Source organism: Podarcis melisellensis (genome assembly GCF_964234715.1).
Source record: "Podarcis melisellensis genome assembly, chromosome: 8".
NCBI classification, from domain to species: domain Eukaryota; kingdom Metazoa; phylum Chordata; class Lepidosauria; order Squamata; family Lacertidae; genus Podarcis; species Podarcis melisellensis.
In genome coordinates, this window is record NC_138540.1 from 60689000 (window position 1) to 60707262 (window position 18263).

Below are 18263 nucleotides of genomic sequence, written 5' to 3' on the forward strand. Positions count from 1 at the left end.
AACTGAGATGGAATCTACAGTCATCGGCCCTCTATGTGGAGGCATACCGTGGAGAAGAGGAATAGGATTGTGCCTCCTGAACTACACCCCAATGTCATGCATCTGCCCTGCCCTGCTCCTTTGAGCTCCACGTGTTTGGCAAAAATTTAAAGGGGAGGCAGATGTCCTTGCAAAGGCTCCTCCACACAATATGGAACTCTAATTTGTGCAAGTCTCCAAATCATGCCGTGGAGCCTCCCTATGTAGAGCCACCTCACCTTTCGTCCCCCAATGCACCAAAGTCAAGGAGACATGGAAGGTTGGAGATGAGACCAGTGGCAAAGCCCTTCATCCCCTGCTTCATTACAGTGTTGACCCTTCATGTGGCCACTTACATGAAAAGGGCTCTCACATTAAAACAACACTACATTGATACACAATAAAAGCATGCTTTCATGAGATTCATTTGGCAGAATGACAGGATACTGATTTAATAAACAATTACACACACACACACATTTCCAATTTCATATATATATGAAATATGTAAACAAATGTATTATCCACTGGTTCAGAATACTTGTAGGAAAAATATGAGTTGTCACTTGCCAGCAAAAAGGCAGCAGAAAAGGTTTCCTGGTGGATCTGTAAAGTGCTACTACTGCAAAGCAGGATCTACACTGTGCCTCCCATCCCATTGCTCTCACTTCAGCAAATGAGGTGGTGAGGAGAGACGGGGAGCAAAATAGCATCTTTAGGGCCTTAACAAATAGGGATAATACAAGCTGGGGTTTCAACTTGGGCTAATGTGTTTATCACACTGGCAACACACTGGTTAACAAATACTCAAAGAAAAAGCAAAGCATATCTGTGTAACAACTTTCACAACCCTTTGGTTATTTCCCACCTCCATTCCCAAGTTTGCAGCAGCTGAAACTGATCTCAAAAGTTAGGCTGAGAAATGTTTCTGCCCAGAAAGATTTATCACTGTTGACAAAAATCTGCACCGTGACAATGAGGAATGTTCCCACCCAAAAAGATTTATCATTGTTGACAAAATCTTCACCCTGCCAAAAGCAGAATTAAAATCTGACCAATGTTACAAAAGCTCTTTGTCTGATCTCAGAGCATTGTCAGTAAGGAGGTTTTCTAACAGCTGAACTTCCAGCAAATGCCTGCAGTCATTTTGGATGGTGGCTAAAAAGCATCTCATATGATCAAAGGCATTCAGTTTTCAGTGTGGGTGTTGCAGAGGACACCCATCTTTGATTTATTTCAATGTTCTCTATCTACAAGAAGGTGGGAACAACCACAAGCTTCATTCCAGTTTTCCTCCTTGCTCAAATTTGCAAAAAATAGTAAAAGGAAAAATATGCATCTATCTAAGTGGGGAGAAGTCAGTGACTGAGAATATCATACTTGTAGCTAAGGGGCCAATGCAGAAATGCAGATGTCCAATTGTTGTAAGGAGGACTGCTGATGTTAATGACACCCCCTCCCCCTTTTGCAATAAATGTGAAGTGTGTTACGGAAGTCATTCCTTTCAAAATTTATTTTGGAATTGGTTCATGCACAGTTTTCAACCTGTATCTTTCCCTCCCTACACAGGTAAGAGATGTGCATGAGCACATAGATTAAAACCACCACACAAAACAGATTCCTGATGTGAGCACATAATCACACCAAGATTCCTTTACGTCTGATGTGTTCCTCAATCTGCATATGCACTCATGCACACCTGAAAAAGGAAAAGAAATATACACATTGAAAAAATATGTCAAACTGAACTTGCACTATGGTCAGAACCAAGTCTGGAAATTGAATACAGAATCATGTAAGATCACTATAGCATTGGTGGTGCCCCAGGCACCCTAAAACTCTGCCTCCAGAAGAAAAGAGAAAATACATAGTGATTAACACAGAGGGGGTTGCTCCTTTTTTTTTTTTCCAAATGATTTTCTTTCCATTTCCCCCCCAACTTATCAAATATGTTTGCATTTTGTTTAAAAAAGAACTTCACGTGAAATTCTTATTTCCACGTGTATTTCTTCTAATATTTGTGGATTTTCTGTACTTAATTTTGCCAAGTATCTGCATATTTGCAAGCAATTTCCCTCTCCTGTAATGCATTTTTGTAAATTGTTTTCTTCTAATATTCAGATTTTGTGAGCGCTTTCTCCTCATATACACAAGAAAGCTGCTGCATCACGCAGTTTGGTGAAGCGTGAATTTCAAAGCATAGCAGCAAGCTGAAGAAGGCAGCCCCCTCCCATCCTTACCTGGTAAGAAAGAGAAACTTGGGAGAACTTACGTGTGAAATACCAAGGCAATGACATAATCGGGAGAGACAGTCAGCTTCCAGTCACACTCCTTTCCTGGGGGGTAAGGCTCTGGGTAGTTTGGTGACAAGATCACTCCTGAAGGTCCAGTCAGGATCCCACCACAGGGAGCTATAAGAGAAGGCATACATGAGGATTATCTTTCAGAGTCTCATGCGCACATGCAATGCATCTGTTTCAGGTACTGGAAAAACTTAGGAGCAGTCTAAGGACCTGAGTAGGGACGCGGGTGGCACTGTGGTCTAAACCACTGAGCCTCTTGGGCTTGCCAATCAGAAGGCCGGCGGTTCAAAACCCCGCGATGGGGTGAGCTCCCGTTGCTCGGTCCCAGCTCCTGCCAACCTAGCAGTTCGAAAGCACGTCAAAGTGCAATTAGATAAATAAGTACCGCTCCGGCGGGAAGATAAACAGCATTTCCGTGCGCTGTTCTGGCTTTGCCAGAAGCAGTTTAGTTATGCTGGCATCATGACCCGGAAAAACTCTGCAGACAAAGGCCGTTTCCCTTGGCCTGTAAAGCGAGATGAGCGCAGCAACCCCAGTCATTCATGATTGGACTTAACTGTCAGGAGTCATTTACCTTTACCTTTTTAAGGACCTGAGTATTACCTAGCAACTTTAGGAGCAGCTTCCTCCTCTACAACCCCTGTATCTTCCTAGGTTTGCTGCTAATGACATTTTCCCCTCCAACAACATGACTTGAAATAATTTACAATCAGCCAGGCTCAAAACACAGAAAAAAGCAGAGCTCAGTTGAGGTTTTGTGGGGTGAGTTGGTCTCGGCAAGAGGGATTTTCATAGGAATGGTTATGTGGCCCTTCTCCCTGCTTACAGTTCTTTTCCTTATAAGGCTGAGATGGGCCCTGCAGATGTTGACAGATGCCAATTCCCATGACAACATCTGGAGGGTCCAGGGTCCTGAACCAACCCATAAGGCATTTCCATGCTTTTTGGCGCATGTTTGCCAAAATAATGTAGTTTCACCTTTCCAAAACTTTCCAAAGCAGTGGTTTATCTGGTTGGGTTGGGTATCAAATTATCAAGTTAGTCCCTCACAAAGGAATGAAACCCATAAGCTGCCCTCCAGTGAAAACAGAGAAAGAAAGAAAGAAAAGAAACAGAAAACTCCTGACCTTCTTTTTAAATTAGTTTTAGAATGAAAGGGTATTAATTAATTTCCCTTGCTTGGGATTATATTTTATAAATACAAATTAAGTACAAGAGGATGACACAGACAGCTAACATTTAATTAGGCCATTAATTGAACATTTATTGCTTCGGTGTACTTGGCATGACAATTTTAATACAGTGTGGACCTGTGTGTGCATGCATTTAACTTTTGACTGGGGACGGGGAGGCAGGTTTGGTGAAAAAAGAGGGGTAACACTGCTCTTTCCTCTTTCACTGTTTCGAAATTCAGTGAATTTGGGTGATGTGGAATTCACCCAAACTGCTCCCACCATTTTCTTTTCTGGAGAATGCCCCAGAATGATGCCACCTCACGACACAGCATCATACTGGGCCATTCTGGTGAAGAAAATAATAGTGGCTGGCAGTTGACAAAAGCCCTTGTGCTCTTCATCCCCCTCCTCACAATATTTACTCCCTCCAGTCACTGAAAATGCTCCTCCTCCACCAACTACAATCATTTCTTTGCAACACAAAATCCTGGAAGATGAGAGGGAATTGCAGCTTCAGCACTGCCAGAGTTACTGGGTCCTCTCCTCCCAACTCATTTGACTTGCCAGCTCAAAGGGGAAAGACCTCTGTGAAACATCTTTTTTTAAAAAATAAAAACCATACCAAACTGTATTACAAAAGTAAATATAAATATAGATTATCCTCCCGCCTCCCCATGAAATGCATTTCAAGATTCAGCTTGTATTTGTTTAAACCACAATACAGTGGTACCTTGGGTTAAGTACTTAATTCATTCTGGAGGTCCGTTCTTAACCTGAAACTTAACCTGAAGCACCATTTTAGCTAATGGGGCCTCCTGCTGCTGCCGCACCACAGGAGCACGATTTCTGTTCTCATCCTGAAGCAAAGTTCTTAATCTGAAGCACTATTTCTGGGTTAGCGGAGTTTGTAACCTGAAGCGTATATAACCTGAAGCGTATGTAAACCGAGGTACCACTGTATATTCTACAGGTATATTCTGTTTCACACAATAATGTGCTACAATGTACAATAATAATAATAATTTATCTATTCATTTATTATTACTACTACTACACTAGATTGAAAGATCACTTCACTTGCATCTCTGGCCCTGCTCCACACTAAGTTCTCATGAAGCAGAGAAGCGATCCAAGCTGGGCTAAGCACTTCCTTTTCCTGCTGGTTCTACTGTGACTGTCTCTAGCTGCTGGGCAACTTCAGAGGGAGCCAGGTTGAAGCCTCTACCTATGCAGGTGGGAGGGTCAGGTTGCCAGAAAAACCTGTTCTCAATCTGCACGCAGCTGATCTTGGCATCCCCCTGCAGGGCGTAACCAGGATCACACTGGAAAATGATGGAGTCTCCTGCCTCCTTGCTGTCGCCACTGCGGCTCCCGTTCTGTGGGACACCCGGGTCATTGCAGGAGGTGGCAGTGGACACTGAAAACAAGAAGGGAAAAAGTGAGTGAACTAAGGCAACAGCATTTCTCATATATTAACCAGTTCTCAATGATTCCACAGTTCAAACCATGGGTCGAGAACCTCTTGGCTGGAGGGAGGATAGAGAGATGTGTGCAAGTGTGTATAGAAAAAAGACTACTGTTCAAGGGCAAAATTCACATTTGTTGCCCTGTTCTCTTATGCTTCGGGCCCCATCCAACACTAGCATGCAGCCCTTGATCTGAAAAAGGTTTCCCACCCATGGCTTAAACCTAGAAAGGCCAAGTGAGGTACTGTGGACTGGAGGTGCTCAAGATTCCCTGCAGGCAATATTGCCATTCAGGCAATATTGGCCAATACCAGCATATACCAGGGACACAGGCTTCTATTCTTGCCTAGTCAACAGAACAGAGGCTTCCACTCACCATAGCTTTCCCTGGTTCTGTTTCCAGGCTAGTCCAGATGTGGAGGATCCTGAGCTGGAGAACATGACTCTCCTTTCAGGTACCTCCACCCATAGTCTGACATTGTTGAACAGCGCATCTCAGACACAACGTGTCACTTGTCATTCAAGGGAAGTTCCTAGAGTACATACCAGTCTTAGCCAATCTGGGGTATTTATACTGCCTGCCACTTTCCGGACTTAGAAGGATGAGGCTGCAAGGTTTCCCTGCATCCTGCTCAATGGAAGAAAAGTGTGGTGCAAGATGCCCACACTCCTAGTCCAATATTCTAACCTCTCTACCACACTGGCTCCCTTGGTCACCATAGTTAGCCACTAGGCGACATCAGCATTCCTACACTTCAAAAGTTCTGCAGAAGTTTGTCTCCTGCTGGTTGAGGACAACAACAATGCCAGGCCATCTATGCTACATGGTCCCCTTTGGTGTTCCCACTGCCTGAAACTTCTTGCCTGTGTGCAGACAGCCCTTCCTCCCAGCCTAGATGTTCTGTTTTTGGTTTCTCGGTGGCAATGAAGTACACTCTGCACATGCTTAGATGCGCTGTCACTGTTTCAGTGTAAGGCATAAAGCCTGGCACTGACAACAGGCTTTGGTGACTCTGCACATCCTCACGTCAAACTCTGGTGTGCACGTGTGTGAGCTTGCACAGGGATGCGTGCTCAAGCACACAATATCACTCGTTTCACAGATAACATCTGCCTCTGCAGCTGGGAAAAAGCTGCAGGGGATGACAAGTTCAAGTGTGCTCCGTGGAGTTCAGCCTGATGTACATTTGCACTCGTTCATGTTTACTTAATAAGCCTGGGCATCTGCTAATCCTACATGGCATTTTGTTACAATCTTATGTCAACCATATGCTCTCAAATAAACTGTACTGCAAAAAGATGCTCCTACTAAGTGATGGAGAGGAATTTTGCCGCCAGCTTTCAGAGGTAGTCATGGGCCTGACCTTTTTATGGAAGGAACTTGGGAAATCTGATGTTATGTTAAGTGAAAACTCACTCTTGTTCTTTCCAGTGCCCAAGGCTTTAAAAACAGACAGAATACCTCTTAATTGGAGGGGGTGCTGAAAGCAGCAAGCAGCCCCTTGAAAAGAGGGACTCCAAAGTACGCTTATTAAAAATAAAACAAAGCAATGGCTTTGTTTGGAGGAACACTGAGGGTCCCCAGGTGCTTCTCAGGGGTTACTCAAATAAGATCATTCAACGCCTTATACAAGACTTCTGACGATTCGCTGCAATGTGGAGGAAAAGTGCTGAGGGTTTAGAAAGCATTTATGACACACTTGGGCTGATCCTGGGGCCCAAGAGGCATAGCTGGGGACCCATGCACCCTTGGGTGTGCACCAAATAAACTTCTCAAAATCCTCTCCTGTGCAAATGTGTTTCTGCTTGCTTGGTTTGTAACACACTATCTCAGAATGGAATTTTCATTGTGGAAATGAGCTTTCAAAGGTCATGAAATGTTCTCCACTATTCTTAGAGGTTTTTTATTTTTTCATACCTGTTTGCAAATAACATCACAGCACAGTATGTCCAGATTTAGCTTCCTGGTGACATGACTGAGGGCAACTGAGGCCCTTGTGTTGCCCTCACTTCAAATGGGAGGGTGGGAAGAAGGGAACATATTCCCTTTGCTGAGGCAGCTAGGCCAACATCCCCTGTCTTGCCATGCTGCTCAAGAGTTGCGCCTGGGGAGTTAAAGGGCCAGTGTTTTTCTATGCTGATGTTTGATTCTTTGTGTTCATGGGTTTTTTTGCAGGGGGGGCACTCCTCAGGACATTCCTGAGCCTCTGATGGGTCTGAGGTGCAGAGTGCAGAGTATGGTACAAATTAAAAAAAGGGCTACTGGGGTGCTGCTAGTGCTCAAGATTCTGCACCTAAGGACACCTGGTCTAAAGTCCATGACAGGATGAGGAAAGGTGCTTCCATCTGATTCTTGCCCTCCTCACTCTCTCAAATGATTAGTACTGTTTATCAGACCTACCTGAAAACTGAATGGCAAAACCCTGCTTGCTGGTGAAAAAGTCTGTGTTGAACTGGAGGACCACGGAGTTGAAGGTGCTGTGGACGTCACTGGGCAGAGTGGAACCGCTGACTTCCTTCAGGAGAATCCCTTTCTCCACAGGCCCATCCCAGATCCTCAGAACATCATGGAACTCCTCTGTGTGGAAAACCATGAAATGGAGGCTGCCATGCAAAGTGAGAGGTGGAGGAGAGAACAGATACAATAAGGCTATATCTGCACTATAGACTTGTTGTAAGTTTCAAAACTGCAACTACCTTGGCTCCCCCAGAGAGCCCTGGGAACTCTAAGGAGATAGCAAGAGTCTGCTGAGTCAGGCCATTGGCCCATTCAGTCCAGTATTTTGCTCTCACTGTGGTCAACTCTAGCCTGATCAGAATGCCCCAAAAACTTTGTTACGTATCTCCTCCCACTCCCTTCACTGCACAGTTGTCCTCAGGATTCCTGGGTTGTGGGGGAGGAATTGGCATTAAACAAGTCACTAGGGTGGAAAAATAATATGAGATTGCTGGTTAAAAGGAACACGAAGAGGAGCACAGTTCACGGTGACAGGAAATTGGGTATTTGCTACGAAGAAAGAGGGATAACTGGACAGTCACAAAAAGATTCAATTCAAGATAAGCTCATTACAGAAAGCAGAAAAGAACAAGGAGAAAAGGAGCTGCCTTTTCCAAATGTCTCTACACACTTCAAGCCAAGTTTAACAACCACTTCTGTTTTCTTTATTATTGGTGTTCTTTTCCACCTTGTTAGGCGGCGGCCGCAGCGGCACGGCACTTTCAATATTTTAATTCCATCTTCGAGATAATGGGTACTGTGGCAATGCATTATATATGTCAGACAACTGCATGGTTATTAATTGACTGCTTTTTCAGGCGGCCCAAACCTCTCTGACTTTTTATTGAATATGCTTGTTATATCTGTATTTTCGCCAACGTTTGTACTCAAGATGCAATAAAACGTTGAGGAAAAGCAGTGAAGGAAGATATGAGGCTTTGAAGAAGGTCCCATCACTATTGTTTGGCACTCCTCTGAAACGTCTTAAAAGATAAGAACCCCATCCTTCCTCCCGCTGAGGGAACTTACAGGGGACTCACAGCTCGCTCACAGTGACTGAATCTGTTTATCCATCAGTATGTATCTATTCTCTCTCTCTCATACACACTTGTCCTACTTAATACAGGGATGGGGAACTTGCAGCCCTCCAGCTGTTGTTGGACACCATCAGCCCCAGCCACTATCACGGATGGTAGGGGATGATGAGAACTGTAGTCCAACAACTTCTCCAGATATTGAGCAGTGAGTTCAGAAAACCAAGTCCTAGGGAAAGCCTGACAAAATAAGTAAGTTTTCAGTAGCTGTTTAAAGCCTGCCACAGTGAGACCTTCTGGTTTGCATAGGGAAGAGACGTTCTAAGGGGTCAGTGTCACTACAGAGAAGACCCACTTTCGTGATGTCACAATAGGAGAATCTGCCAGCCATGATTTGCACACGGGGCCTCCTTTGACATATATCAACCGTCCTGTCATGGTTCCTTCTAAGCACTCTGATTCAGACAAAGAGTGGGAGCCACCTGAGGATGAGGAATCTGAATGGCAGGTGGGTTGAGATTATGCAGCAGAGCCCTCTTGATGAGACCCTCCTCTGACACCAGATGCACACAGATCTATGGATGAGGCAAGAGATCCAGGGACTGAAAACTATAGGCTGATTGCTTTGATTAACGTAGGTGTAAAATACTAACAGTGATTTTGGCTAATAGCAATGTTACAGTAGTATATTGGGATCAATGGATTTTTATTCAGCATAGACAGGGAGCTGATCATTTACATCACCAAAAGGGTGCAAAGAGCTGCTTAACCCCATTTGCAACCCCTGCTGCCCATTTTCTGAAGCCCTCCCTTCTCCTTCCCTGTTCTGGTCCCAAGGAGGTGACCCCATGGCAAAGCAGCACCATGGAGAGCTCCCAATAGGGCAACTACACCTGTGGAGGGCTGGATTTGAAGTGAGGTCTTTTGAACTTCTGCCTTCAGTTTCACCCCTTATGTTGGGGGACTGTAAACTCTAAAAGGGCCATCCCTCTGGCCTGAAAACAAGCACTTCTCCACATGCCCCCACATCTGGTGCACTCCATGTGCTGTTGGTCTAGCAAAGTGATGTGAGAGGCCCTCAGTTCCTCGGGTCCACGGAAAGGTGCCTGTGAGGGTTTGGGCTCTATGGGCTCTTCCACTGTGGCACCCTGGTTTGGTGTCATGACACACACCACACCCTGACCCTACCAGCTAGGTTCTAATATTAGAAGTAAGTGTAGGCTGGGAAAAAGTTGAGTGGAAGGGGAGAAACTACAGAGGAAATGATGGGAGGGCAGACAAGGAAAGATTCAGCATTCTTTGCCCAAACCTCTTTTTGGTATTTTGAATTCCTGTTTGGGGCACTCAAAGATTTCCTTTAGCCAGTAGCATAAGGTTACCAGATGTCCCCGTTTCCTGGGGACAGTCCCTGGGTTTACGGATCAATCCCCATACAAAATTCATTGAAGTTGAAAAGTGTCCCCGGTAACCTTACAGTAGCGCCTGAATCACAATTTAGAGTATGTTCAGCTTCTGGGCTGCAGACACTGCAGTTGGGAACATAGATCTTTCCAGAAGTAATCCTTGCTATAAACTCTGCAGAATATATAAAACTGATTGGTGTCTGGATGGAAGGACTCTTTTCAGAGTAGATCTACTGAAATTAATGAACATGACTTAGGTCTATTAATTTCAGTGGGTCCTCTCTGAATAAAACTTAGTTGCATGCCACCCACCATGACAACCAGTTTTTTTGCAGGTTTGGGAATCTGGTACCTTTTTCTTTCCTTTTCCCAGTCCCTATTACAGCAACAGGCACAAAGATGAAACTAACCTCAAAATAATCAATAGGTAGGGCATTAACTCTCTGCCTCTATGATTAAAACTAGCCCACCCGCCACTGATTAATCAACTAGATTTTTTAGAAACAAAATAGTTGATTAATTTACTGATTATGAAGCTTGAGGTCCTATTTTTTAACCTTCTGCCTATGCAAAATAGTAAACATTGCAAAATAAATTATGCAAAGTAAGAGAAATCATGCAAATATGGTCAATTTGCATAATTCTCACACATTGCACAACCCAGCTACTCTTGCCAGAGATTTTGGGTTATTTTGGCACAGGCTTTTTCATCTATTTATTTATGTTCAATTGCAGAGCACAAACAGGTCTACACAGGGGCACCTGTTCCCTGCATATAGCATGATGTGATTTTGATCAGCAGGGGACATGGGAAGGGGAGTTGAGTGGGTTGCCCTATCTCACATCGTGAGCCTGTTTTAGAGAAGTGTGAATCTAATCTATTCCAGATCTATAATTAATAAAAGCCATGTTGCTGAATCAGGCTAAAATCCATCTAGTCCAGCATCCTAATCTCACAGTGGCCAACCAGATGCCCATGGAAAGCCCACAAGCAGGACCTGAATGCAGCACCATTCTCTCCCTGCTTAGGAAGCCCAGCAACTGGTATTGGGAGGCATGGCATCTCCAACAGGGGAGTTAGAACATAGCCATTATGGCTGGTACCTACTGATTGTCTCCTTCTCCCCCACGTATACGTCTAATCCTCTTTTAAAGCCACCCAAGTTGGTGGTCATCAATGCCTTTTATGGGAGCAGAATTTGGTGCGAAGAAGCACTTTTCTTCCATGAACTCACCCTATTGTGCAGCCAGCTTCTGCTTCAATAGTCCAGACACAGTTGAGGTTGTGGTCATAGGGCGTTGGGTAGCCTGGAGACAGGATCCTTCCTGAAGGCTCATCTTTGATACTGCCCCCACACTCCGCTGAAAAATAGCAACACTGGGTTCCATTGCTGCTCTGCATGCCATTTGCTTAGTAGTCTTTGGCAACTCCCCCCCCCCCCCGTATAACCCTTTGAGTTCAAGAGGTAAGGGATCATAGTAACTGCATACAGTACATAGACAAAAATACAAGGGAGGTGATAATAGAGAACAGGGGCACCAACTATAGGGTGAAGAATGGGCTTCACCCCCTCAATATTTGTGGATAGAGGGCTGAGCCCCCCATATTGAGGGGGCCACCGTCCTCTGCCTCCACTTCATTCGGAGCGAGGACAACCTTCTAAAGAGAAGGGCTGCAACTTAGTGGCAGGGCACATGCTTTACATCTAAAAGTTCAGATATTCGGTCCTGAGTGTCCCCACTTAGTGCTGAGATAGATACTGCTTGAAACCCTCATCAGCTACTGCTAGTCATTGTCCACGGTACTGTACTAGACAGGGCAGTGGCCTGATGGCAGAAGGCAGATTTCTATGTAACCCTTATTTATTTATCTGTTGTTTTTTTTAAAAAAAGGAACACCCTCTCAAACTATGAATTAATTATCTTTTGTCTCCCACAAATGAATGGACACTAATTCCTCTCCTGTGTGGCTGGAAACTAAAAGGACAGATTTTCTTATGTGGACAGATGTAGCCAAACTATTAAAACAAGATATTGCAACAAGTGGAGGGCTTGATTTATATCCTCATTGTATACTCAAGGAGACAAACAGCCCCGCTCCTATTGATTGGCTAGTTAACCTGAAGGTTATTGGAAAATGGCTGGTGCGAAACCTGGAATGGAAACAGCAGCAATTAAAACTACTGCCAGCATTTAAAACTGAACTGGATGAAGCACAAGTGAGTAAATCTTCTGGAACAGCCCTTCCATTGATTGGTTCCCACTATTAGAGCTGGTGCTCAGCTCCTATTGCACTTGGCTCATTCAGAGCTGATTTCAGACTGAGCGTCAGAGCGGCACTCAAATCCAGACTTGGAAATGTTGCTCTGCAGTTCAAGCTCCACGAGTTCAGCAGGCTGAGCTGAAGAAGGTACTATCAGGAGGCCCTACTCTGATAGCCAAGCAAAAACATGTGAACCCCAGAGACCCTGACACTCAGGACAGGTAATCTGTAGGACTGTTTTGTAGTGGGCAAGTCATTGTTCTAAATGAGGGGCAGATCAGCTTAGTGTCCTCCAGATGTTTTGAAGTACAACTCCAATGGTCAGGGATTCTGAGAGCTGTAGTCTAAAACATCACTGGCTACTCTTGTTCTGAATTCAGTGGAGACTGGTTCATAAAGGGGTGTTGCCATACAAACTTTCCTTACCTGACTGCCTTCCTACTTACAACCAATACAGGAGATGGCTCTACTGATCAACTCCCCCCTGCTCCTTAGTCCCAGGTGCAGACCTTGCAGAACTCAGTAGGGAGGAGAACAGGGACAAAGCTAAAATTAATTGGCTCCGCTTGTCATTAGCTCTACCACCACCTACTGTCTGGGCTTCTTGCCTTCTACCGCAGCAGCCCCAAATGGCACCAGCCACCACTGTCAAAATCATCCAGCTCCTCAGACAATGGCCCCACAGCAGACATGCTAAAAGTGACCCAAGTGGGTGGATGGTCACACCAAAGGGAGGAGTCATACCTACGCAGATGGGGAGTGGCTGATCCCAGGCTCGCCGCTCCCCAGTCAAGCAAGCCAGCACCCGGCTCCCTCGCAGCGTGTAGCCGGGGTCGCAGTTGAAAGAGACCGAGCTGCCCGCAAAGTGCCCCTCGTCGTGGACTTTGTAGCCAAACTGCGGGATACCAGGGTCCTCACACCTGATCAGCTCAAAACCTCAAAGCAGAAGAGAGAAGAAACTTGTTGTTTTGGAGACCTTGCCTGGCCCAATCCACGCCACTGCATTAGCAGAACCTGCTCACAACTGCAACTTCCACTGGGAGATGAGGCCTTGTTGGTGGAACTATCACCAGGGCCTGCCCAATTGGCACTGACCCGTGACAGGGCCTTGTCAGTAGTGGTTCCACATTTGCAGAATGCTCTCCATAGTAAAGAGCATCTCTCTCCATCACTATTTAATTTTAAGAGGAATTTGACAACATTCCTGTTTACCCAGGGATTTGGTGGGCTCCTTTGGGAGAAAGCGTTAGGCGTAAATTCAATTAATAATAAATCAATAATCTGAGTGCTCCCAGGACCTCAGCGCCATAACCTTGCCAGGATTGAACCACTGAAGGCATACGGTAATGATAAATAACAAGCAAAAGGAATAACTATAGTTGGCATCAAGTCTGTCTCAAGGGTCACACTGGTTGATGATCTCCGGCGGGCTAGTGACAAAGGTGAGAACTGTTTCCTAGTTCTGCTGGATCTCTCAGCAGTGTTTGACACCATCGACCATAACATCCTTCTGGACCGTCTTGAGGGGCTGGGAGCTGGGGGCACTGTCATACAGTGGTTCCGCTCCTTCCTCCTGGGCGGTGTTCAGAAAGTGGTGGTGGGGGATGAGTGTTCAGACCCCTGGACTCTCACTTGTGGGGTGCCTCAGGGTTCTGTCCTCTCCCCCATGCTTTTTAACATCTACATGCAGCCGCTGGGAGAGATCATCAGGGGGGTTGGGCTGGGTGTTCATCAGTATGCGGATGATACCCAGCTCTACCTCTCTTTCAAATCAGAACCAGTGAAGGCGGTGACGGTCCTGTGTGAGTGTCTGGAGGCAGATGGAGGATAGATGGCGGCTAACAGATTGAGGTTGAATCCTGACAAGACAGAAGTACTGTTTCTGGGGGACAGGAGGCAGGCAGGTGTGGAGGATTCCCTGGTCCTGAATGGGGCAACTGTGCCCCTGAGGGACCAGGTGCGCAGCCTGGGAGTCATTTTGGACTCACAGCTGTCCATGGAGGCACAGGTGAAATCCGTGTCAAGGGCAGCTGTGTAGGCTGAGACCCTATCTGCCTGTGGACTGCCTCGCCAGAGTGGTGCATGCTCTGGTTATCTCCCACTTGGACTACTGCAATGCGCTCTACGTGGGGCTACCTTTGAAGGTGACCCGGAAACTACAACTAATCCAGAACGCAGCAGCCAGACTGGTGACTGGGAGCGGCTGCCGAGACCATATAACACCAGTCTTGAAAGACCTACATTGGCTCTCAGTACGTTTCCGAGCACAATTCAAAGTGTTGGTGCTGACCTTTAAAGCCCTAAACGGCCTCGGTCCAGTATACCTGAAGGAGCGTCTCCACTCCCATCGTTCTACCCGGACACTGAGGTCCAGCACCAAGGGCCTTCTGGTGGTTCCCTCATTGCGAGAAGCCAAGTTACAGGGAACCAGGCAGAGGGCCTTCTCGGTAGTGACGCCCTCCCTGTGGAACGCCCTCCCACCAGATGTCAAAGAGAACAACAACTACCAGACTTTTAGAAGACATCTGAAGGCAGCCCTGTTTAGGGAAGCTTTTAATGTTTGATGTATCATAGTATTTTAATATTCTTTTGGAAGCCGCCCAGAGTGGCTGGGAAAGCCCAACCAGATGGGCGGGGTATAAATAAAAAATTATTATTATTATTATTATTAGGGACAATGGAGGGCACCTCTGGGAGTAAAGTCCAACCACTGTCTTAGCAGCACTAAAGCAACCTCCCCAGGGAACATTCCTGGGCAGTGTGTATGGAAGTCCTGGGATGCCCAGACAACAAGACCCCTCTCTCAGTTTCACTGATGTGGTCCAGAGGAAAGCAGAGCAATAGCAGGCAAGTAATAATAAAGAAGAGTTTGCAGCTGAGTACATAAATATTGCAACAGCAATAGATCTGGAGTAGGTGACAGGACTTCCAGGGCCAATTTCTGGGTAACCATCTCCTATTTTAGAAAATAAAGCACTGGTGATCCACCACATCACACAACCTTGCTATTTGCTGAAGGCCCCAAAATAGTGATGGGCAACTGGCAGCCCTTGAGCTGAATGTGACCTACAAGCTCTCAATTGCAGCCTTCTGGTTCCTCACAGCTGCTTTCGGGAGAGAAGAAAATCTGCTTCCAAAGCACAGGCTGCATTGCCCACTAAACCACACATTTCTCAGCTCCAAGTGCAATGCTGCTTCACTGATCAGCAGCCTCAACCATGCTAGCTCTGCCTATCAAGTTGTCCTGTGCTTAAGTCAGGATACAGACAAAAGACCTTATTAACCAGAGTGTATTAACCAGCTTCTCCCCAGGGGGAAGAGCCCCATTCCTATTTGTTAGCTAACACAAGCAAGGCTGAAGCCGAGGCCAGCAAGGGGAAGAACTATGACCAGAAGCTTTGTTGATATTCATACCAGGTGTTTAAAGATCCCGAAATGTGCTTGGGATCACATATTGAGAGAAAGCACTACAAAATAACACCTGGGGGGGCTTCATGGGAACTAGGGGCTGTGCTCAGAGGCTGGAACATCAGGCTGCTAGTTGAATGTACCTAGTGGGCAGCCCCCCCCACCTGTCAAAATGTCCTACAGTGTTTAGGGAACAAGACATGAAGTCCACTGGATGGAAACAGTTTCCTGCCTCTGCATGAAACGTAGGAGTCCCACACGATGATGACCCAGCTTTTATGCCTTGTGTCACAGCAAGGTTGTCTATGGACTTACTAGAAAACTGCAGTTCGAATCCTTGACTTGTGCTGTTGCCATCTGAGATGAATTCGAGCCACATGGAGCTGGAGGTGCTGTTGACACTGAGGCCCAACATCTCTGTCCGGCTGAAGGTGCCCAGGAGGCGGGCAGAGTTATTGTTGCCATCATAGATCTGGAAAAGGGAAAAAGAACTGCAACTGAGGATGGGCTCCTCCCCACAATTCTGCCCACCCCCAACCTTTGCATTGTCTTTACCCACTGCCTCCTTCTGGATAATAATTCTGCTCATTTTCTGCTTTTCTTACCTATAAACACTGATGGCATTATATCAATTAGAGTTGAGTGAATGCTCCTCCCCAATTTCTTAGTCCCATTAATTGTGAAATGGGAGATATGGGTTTTCAGGGGTTGCGGGAAGAGAAGTAAGATTTCCCAGAGGGTTTTAAAGGTCTGCTAAGCTGTGTCTAGTGCAGATTTCCCACAATGCCCCACTCTTTTTGTGGGAAATTGGTTGCCACCACGGGGGGTCGAAATGATACCCCTCATCACCCAATTAATGGCATTTTAATGGATTAATCAGATTATTTGTTAAATTAGCATAAATTTGCATATGATTGAGGAAATAAATATATCTCACAGGAATCACAGTATTAAAAGTGACATTCTTTCTGGGATAAGGGTGAAATGAGAAGCTGCTGCAGCTTATATTATTATTATTTATTAAATTCATATTCTGCCTTTCCTGGTCAGCAAACGTGTCAGTACTAAAACAGCACAATTAAATGCATGTAAAAAATGTTTGCATAAAAAGGGTGTTACCTGATTAACTGGGAGGGGGGCAGCTTTTCAGTCAAATAAAAAGTTTCATCCAATCAATCAAACTGATAAATCAATGAAAAGCTGCACTGAGTGGCCCAGAAGTGTATTAGATAGTGTTCACTGGAACTCCCCTGGTGGCTACATTATTTTTCTGTTGGAGGGTTTTGCTTGGTCTTTTAAGAAGCAGAAAGGGAGAGGCAGAAGAGGAGAAAGAAGACAGGAAGAGAACGAGAGGGGAGGAGAAAGATGGACATGTAAGGTGGAAACTAAGGAAAAAGAGTGCCCAGGGCCTCAGGTCTTGTTAAAGGTGCTCTGTATTTCCCTGTGTGGTAAACCACCTCATAATAAGCCATCTCTGCTCCACCCTTCACCCCAAATCCAAGGAAAGTGTTGTATATTGTGAATCAGGATGTACTGAAGGGGATTTAGCTCTTTGGCATTAAACTAGAACAAATGGCAATACAAATAAAACTCACTTTCCCAGATGAAAGGCAAATGGAGGTAAAGATGAGTCCTTAGTACTAAGCACTTTATAAAAAATATATGAAATGAAATAAAATGATAGATGGATAGCACTTTGGTGAAAAAGACAGAAACCCAAAGTCCAGTCACCAACATCATCCAGTCCCTTTAAAGTGGCAGATATGCTTTCCTAAGAACTTTTCATTGAAACACCAACCACCATTTTGAAGATGTTTTCTCTGACAAAAGTTTGAGAAAATCTAGGCTGTCAACATTTGGGAAGCAATTGTACTCTGACAGCTGGTTCCTGCTTGGCAGAGTTGCAAATTCTGCTCAGGATTAATTCATTTGGAGATGAGTGGTTTTTCCTCATTGTAAGCCTTTCATCTGCTCACCAGATAATTAGCCATTACCTTCAAGACATCCCGGGCCTCCAGGCTGAAAGTCCTGGCTTTGAGTTGAATTCCTTTCCCTGGCTGTGTCTGGATGGAGTAGATACATTCGTGGTTGTTGTTGTAGTTCAGAGGGTAGTTTGGGGACAGCAGGACGCCTTGAGTGCCGGTTACAGAGGAGCCGCATTCAGCTACAGAGAGGTGCAGAGTGGTTGGGTTTTAATATTTCCGGAACAGGCCACTAGTATAAAGCGTGAGCACACACAGCTTTGGTATGTTCCCTATCTGGGTTGGGATCTGCACAAATTCTCCTATCTACACACATACACAGAATTCTAAATCCAACACAAAAACATCCTAAAACTCCCATGAACCACAGAAAAGAAAGCAGTGCCATCGAGGCAGGACTTTGGAGAAGAAGTTCAGGATCCCACCCACAGCAGGGTAAGCAGGGATGGTGTTTCCTCCATTCCCAAGAGTAGGGTAAAGTAAGCAAGGACACATTCAGGCACTTCCCTGAGCATGAAAACCCAGTGGAAGAGGTGCACATGTGAACCCTGAGCCAAACGTCCCCACTGAGTGGGGGAGATCTGCAGGGGGTTCTTGTGTTTACTTGAACAGAGGCAGAACTATCTGTGCAAAGGATACTGATAAAGCACAGTCTCTGCTCATGCGAAGCTTTCCACTTGAGCTCAGGCAAATGTGAGTAAAAAACAAGAACAA

The 18263-nt window shown here is 45.5% G+C and overlaps 1 protein-coding gene across 9 annotated transcripts in view; it reads right to left on the reverse strand.

The window, feature by feature from the left end:
- Window positions 1–18263, reverse strand: part of CSMD2 (CUB and Sushi multiple domains 2) — a 489690-nt gene that overhangs the window by 101784 nt on the left and 369643 nt on the right. For all 9 annotated transcript variants that reach the window (XM_081921160.1, XM_081921159.1, XM_081921158.1 and 6 more), the window contains 7 exons: window positions 17562–17731; window positions 15883–16039; window positions 12904–13095; window positions 11132–11258; window positions 7364–7566; window positions 4722–4913; window positions 2291–2429 (listed from right to left, as the gene is read on the reverse strand). In XM_081921160.1, coding sequence (XP_081777286.1) covers window positions 2291–2429; window positions 4722–4913; window positions 7364–7566; window positions 11132–11258; window positions 12904–13095; window positions 15883–16039; window positions 17562–17731 — 1180 coding nt within the window. The remainder of the gene's footprint in view (window positions 1–2290; window positions 2430–4721; window positions 4914–7363; window positions 7567–11131; window positions 11259–12903; window positions 13096–15882; window positions 16040–17561; window positions 17732–18263) is intronic.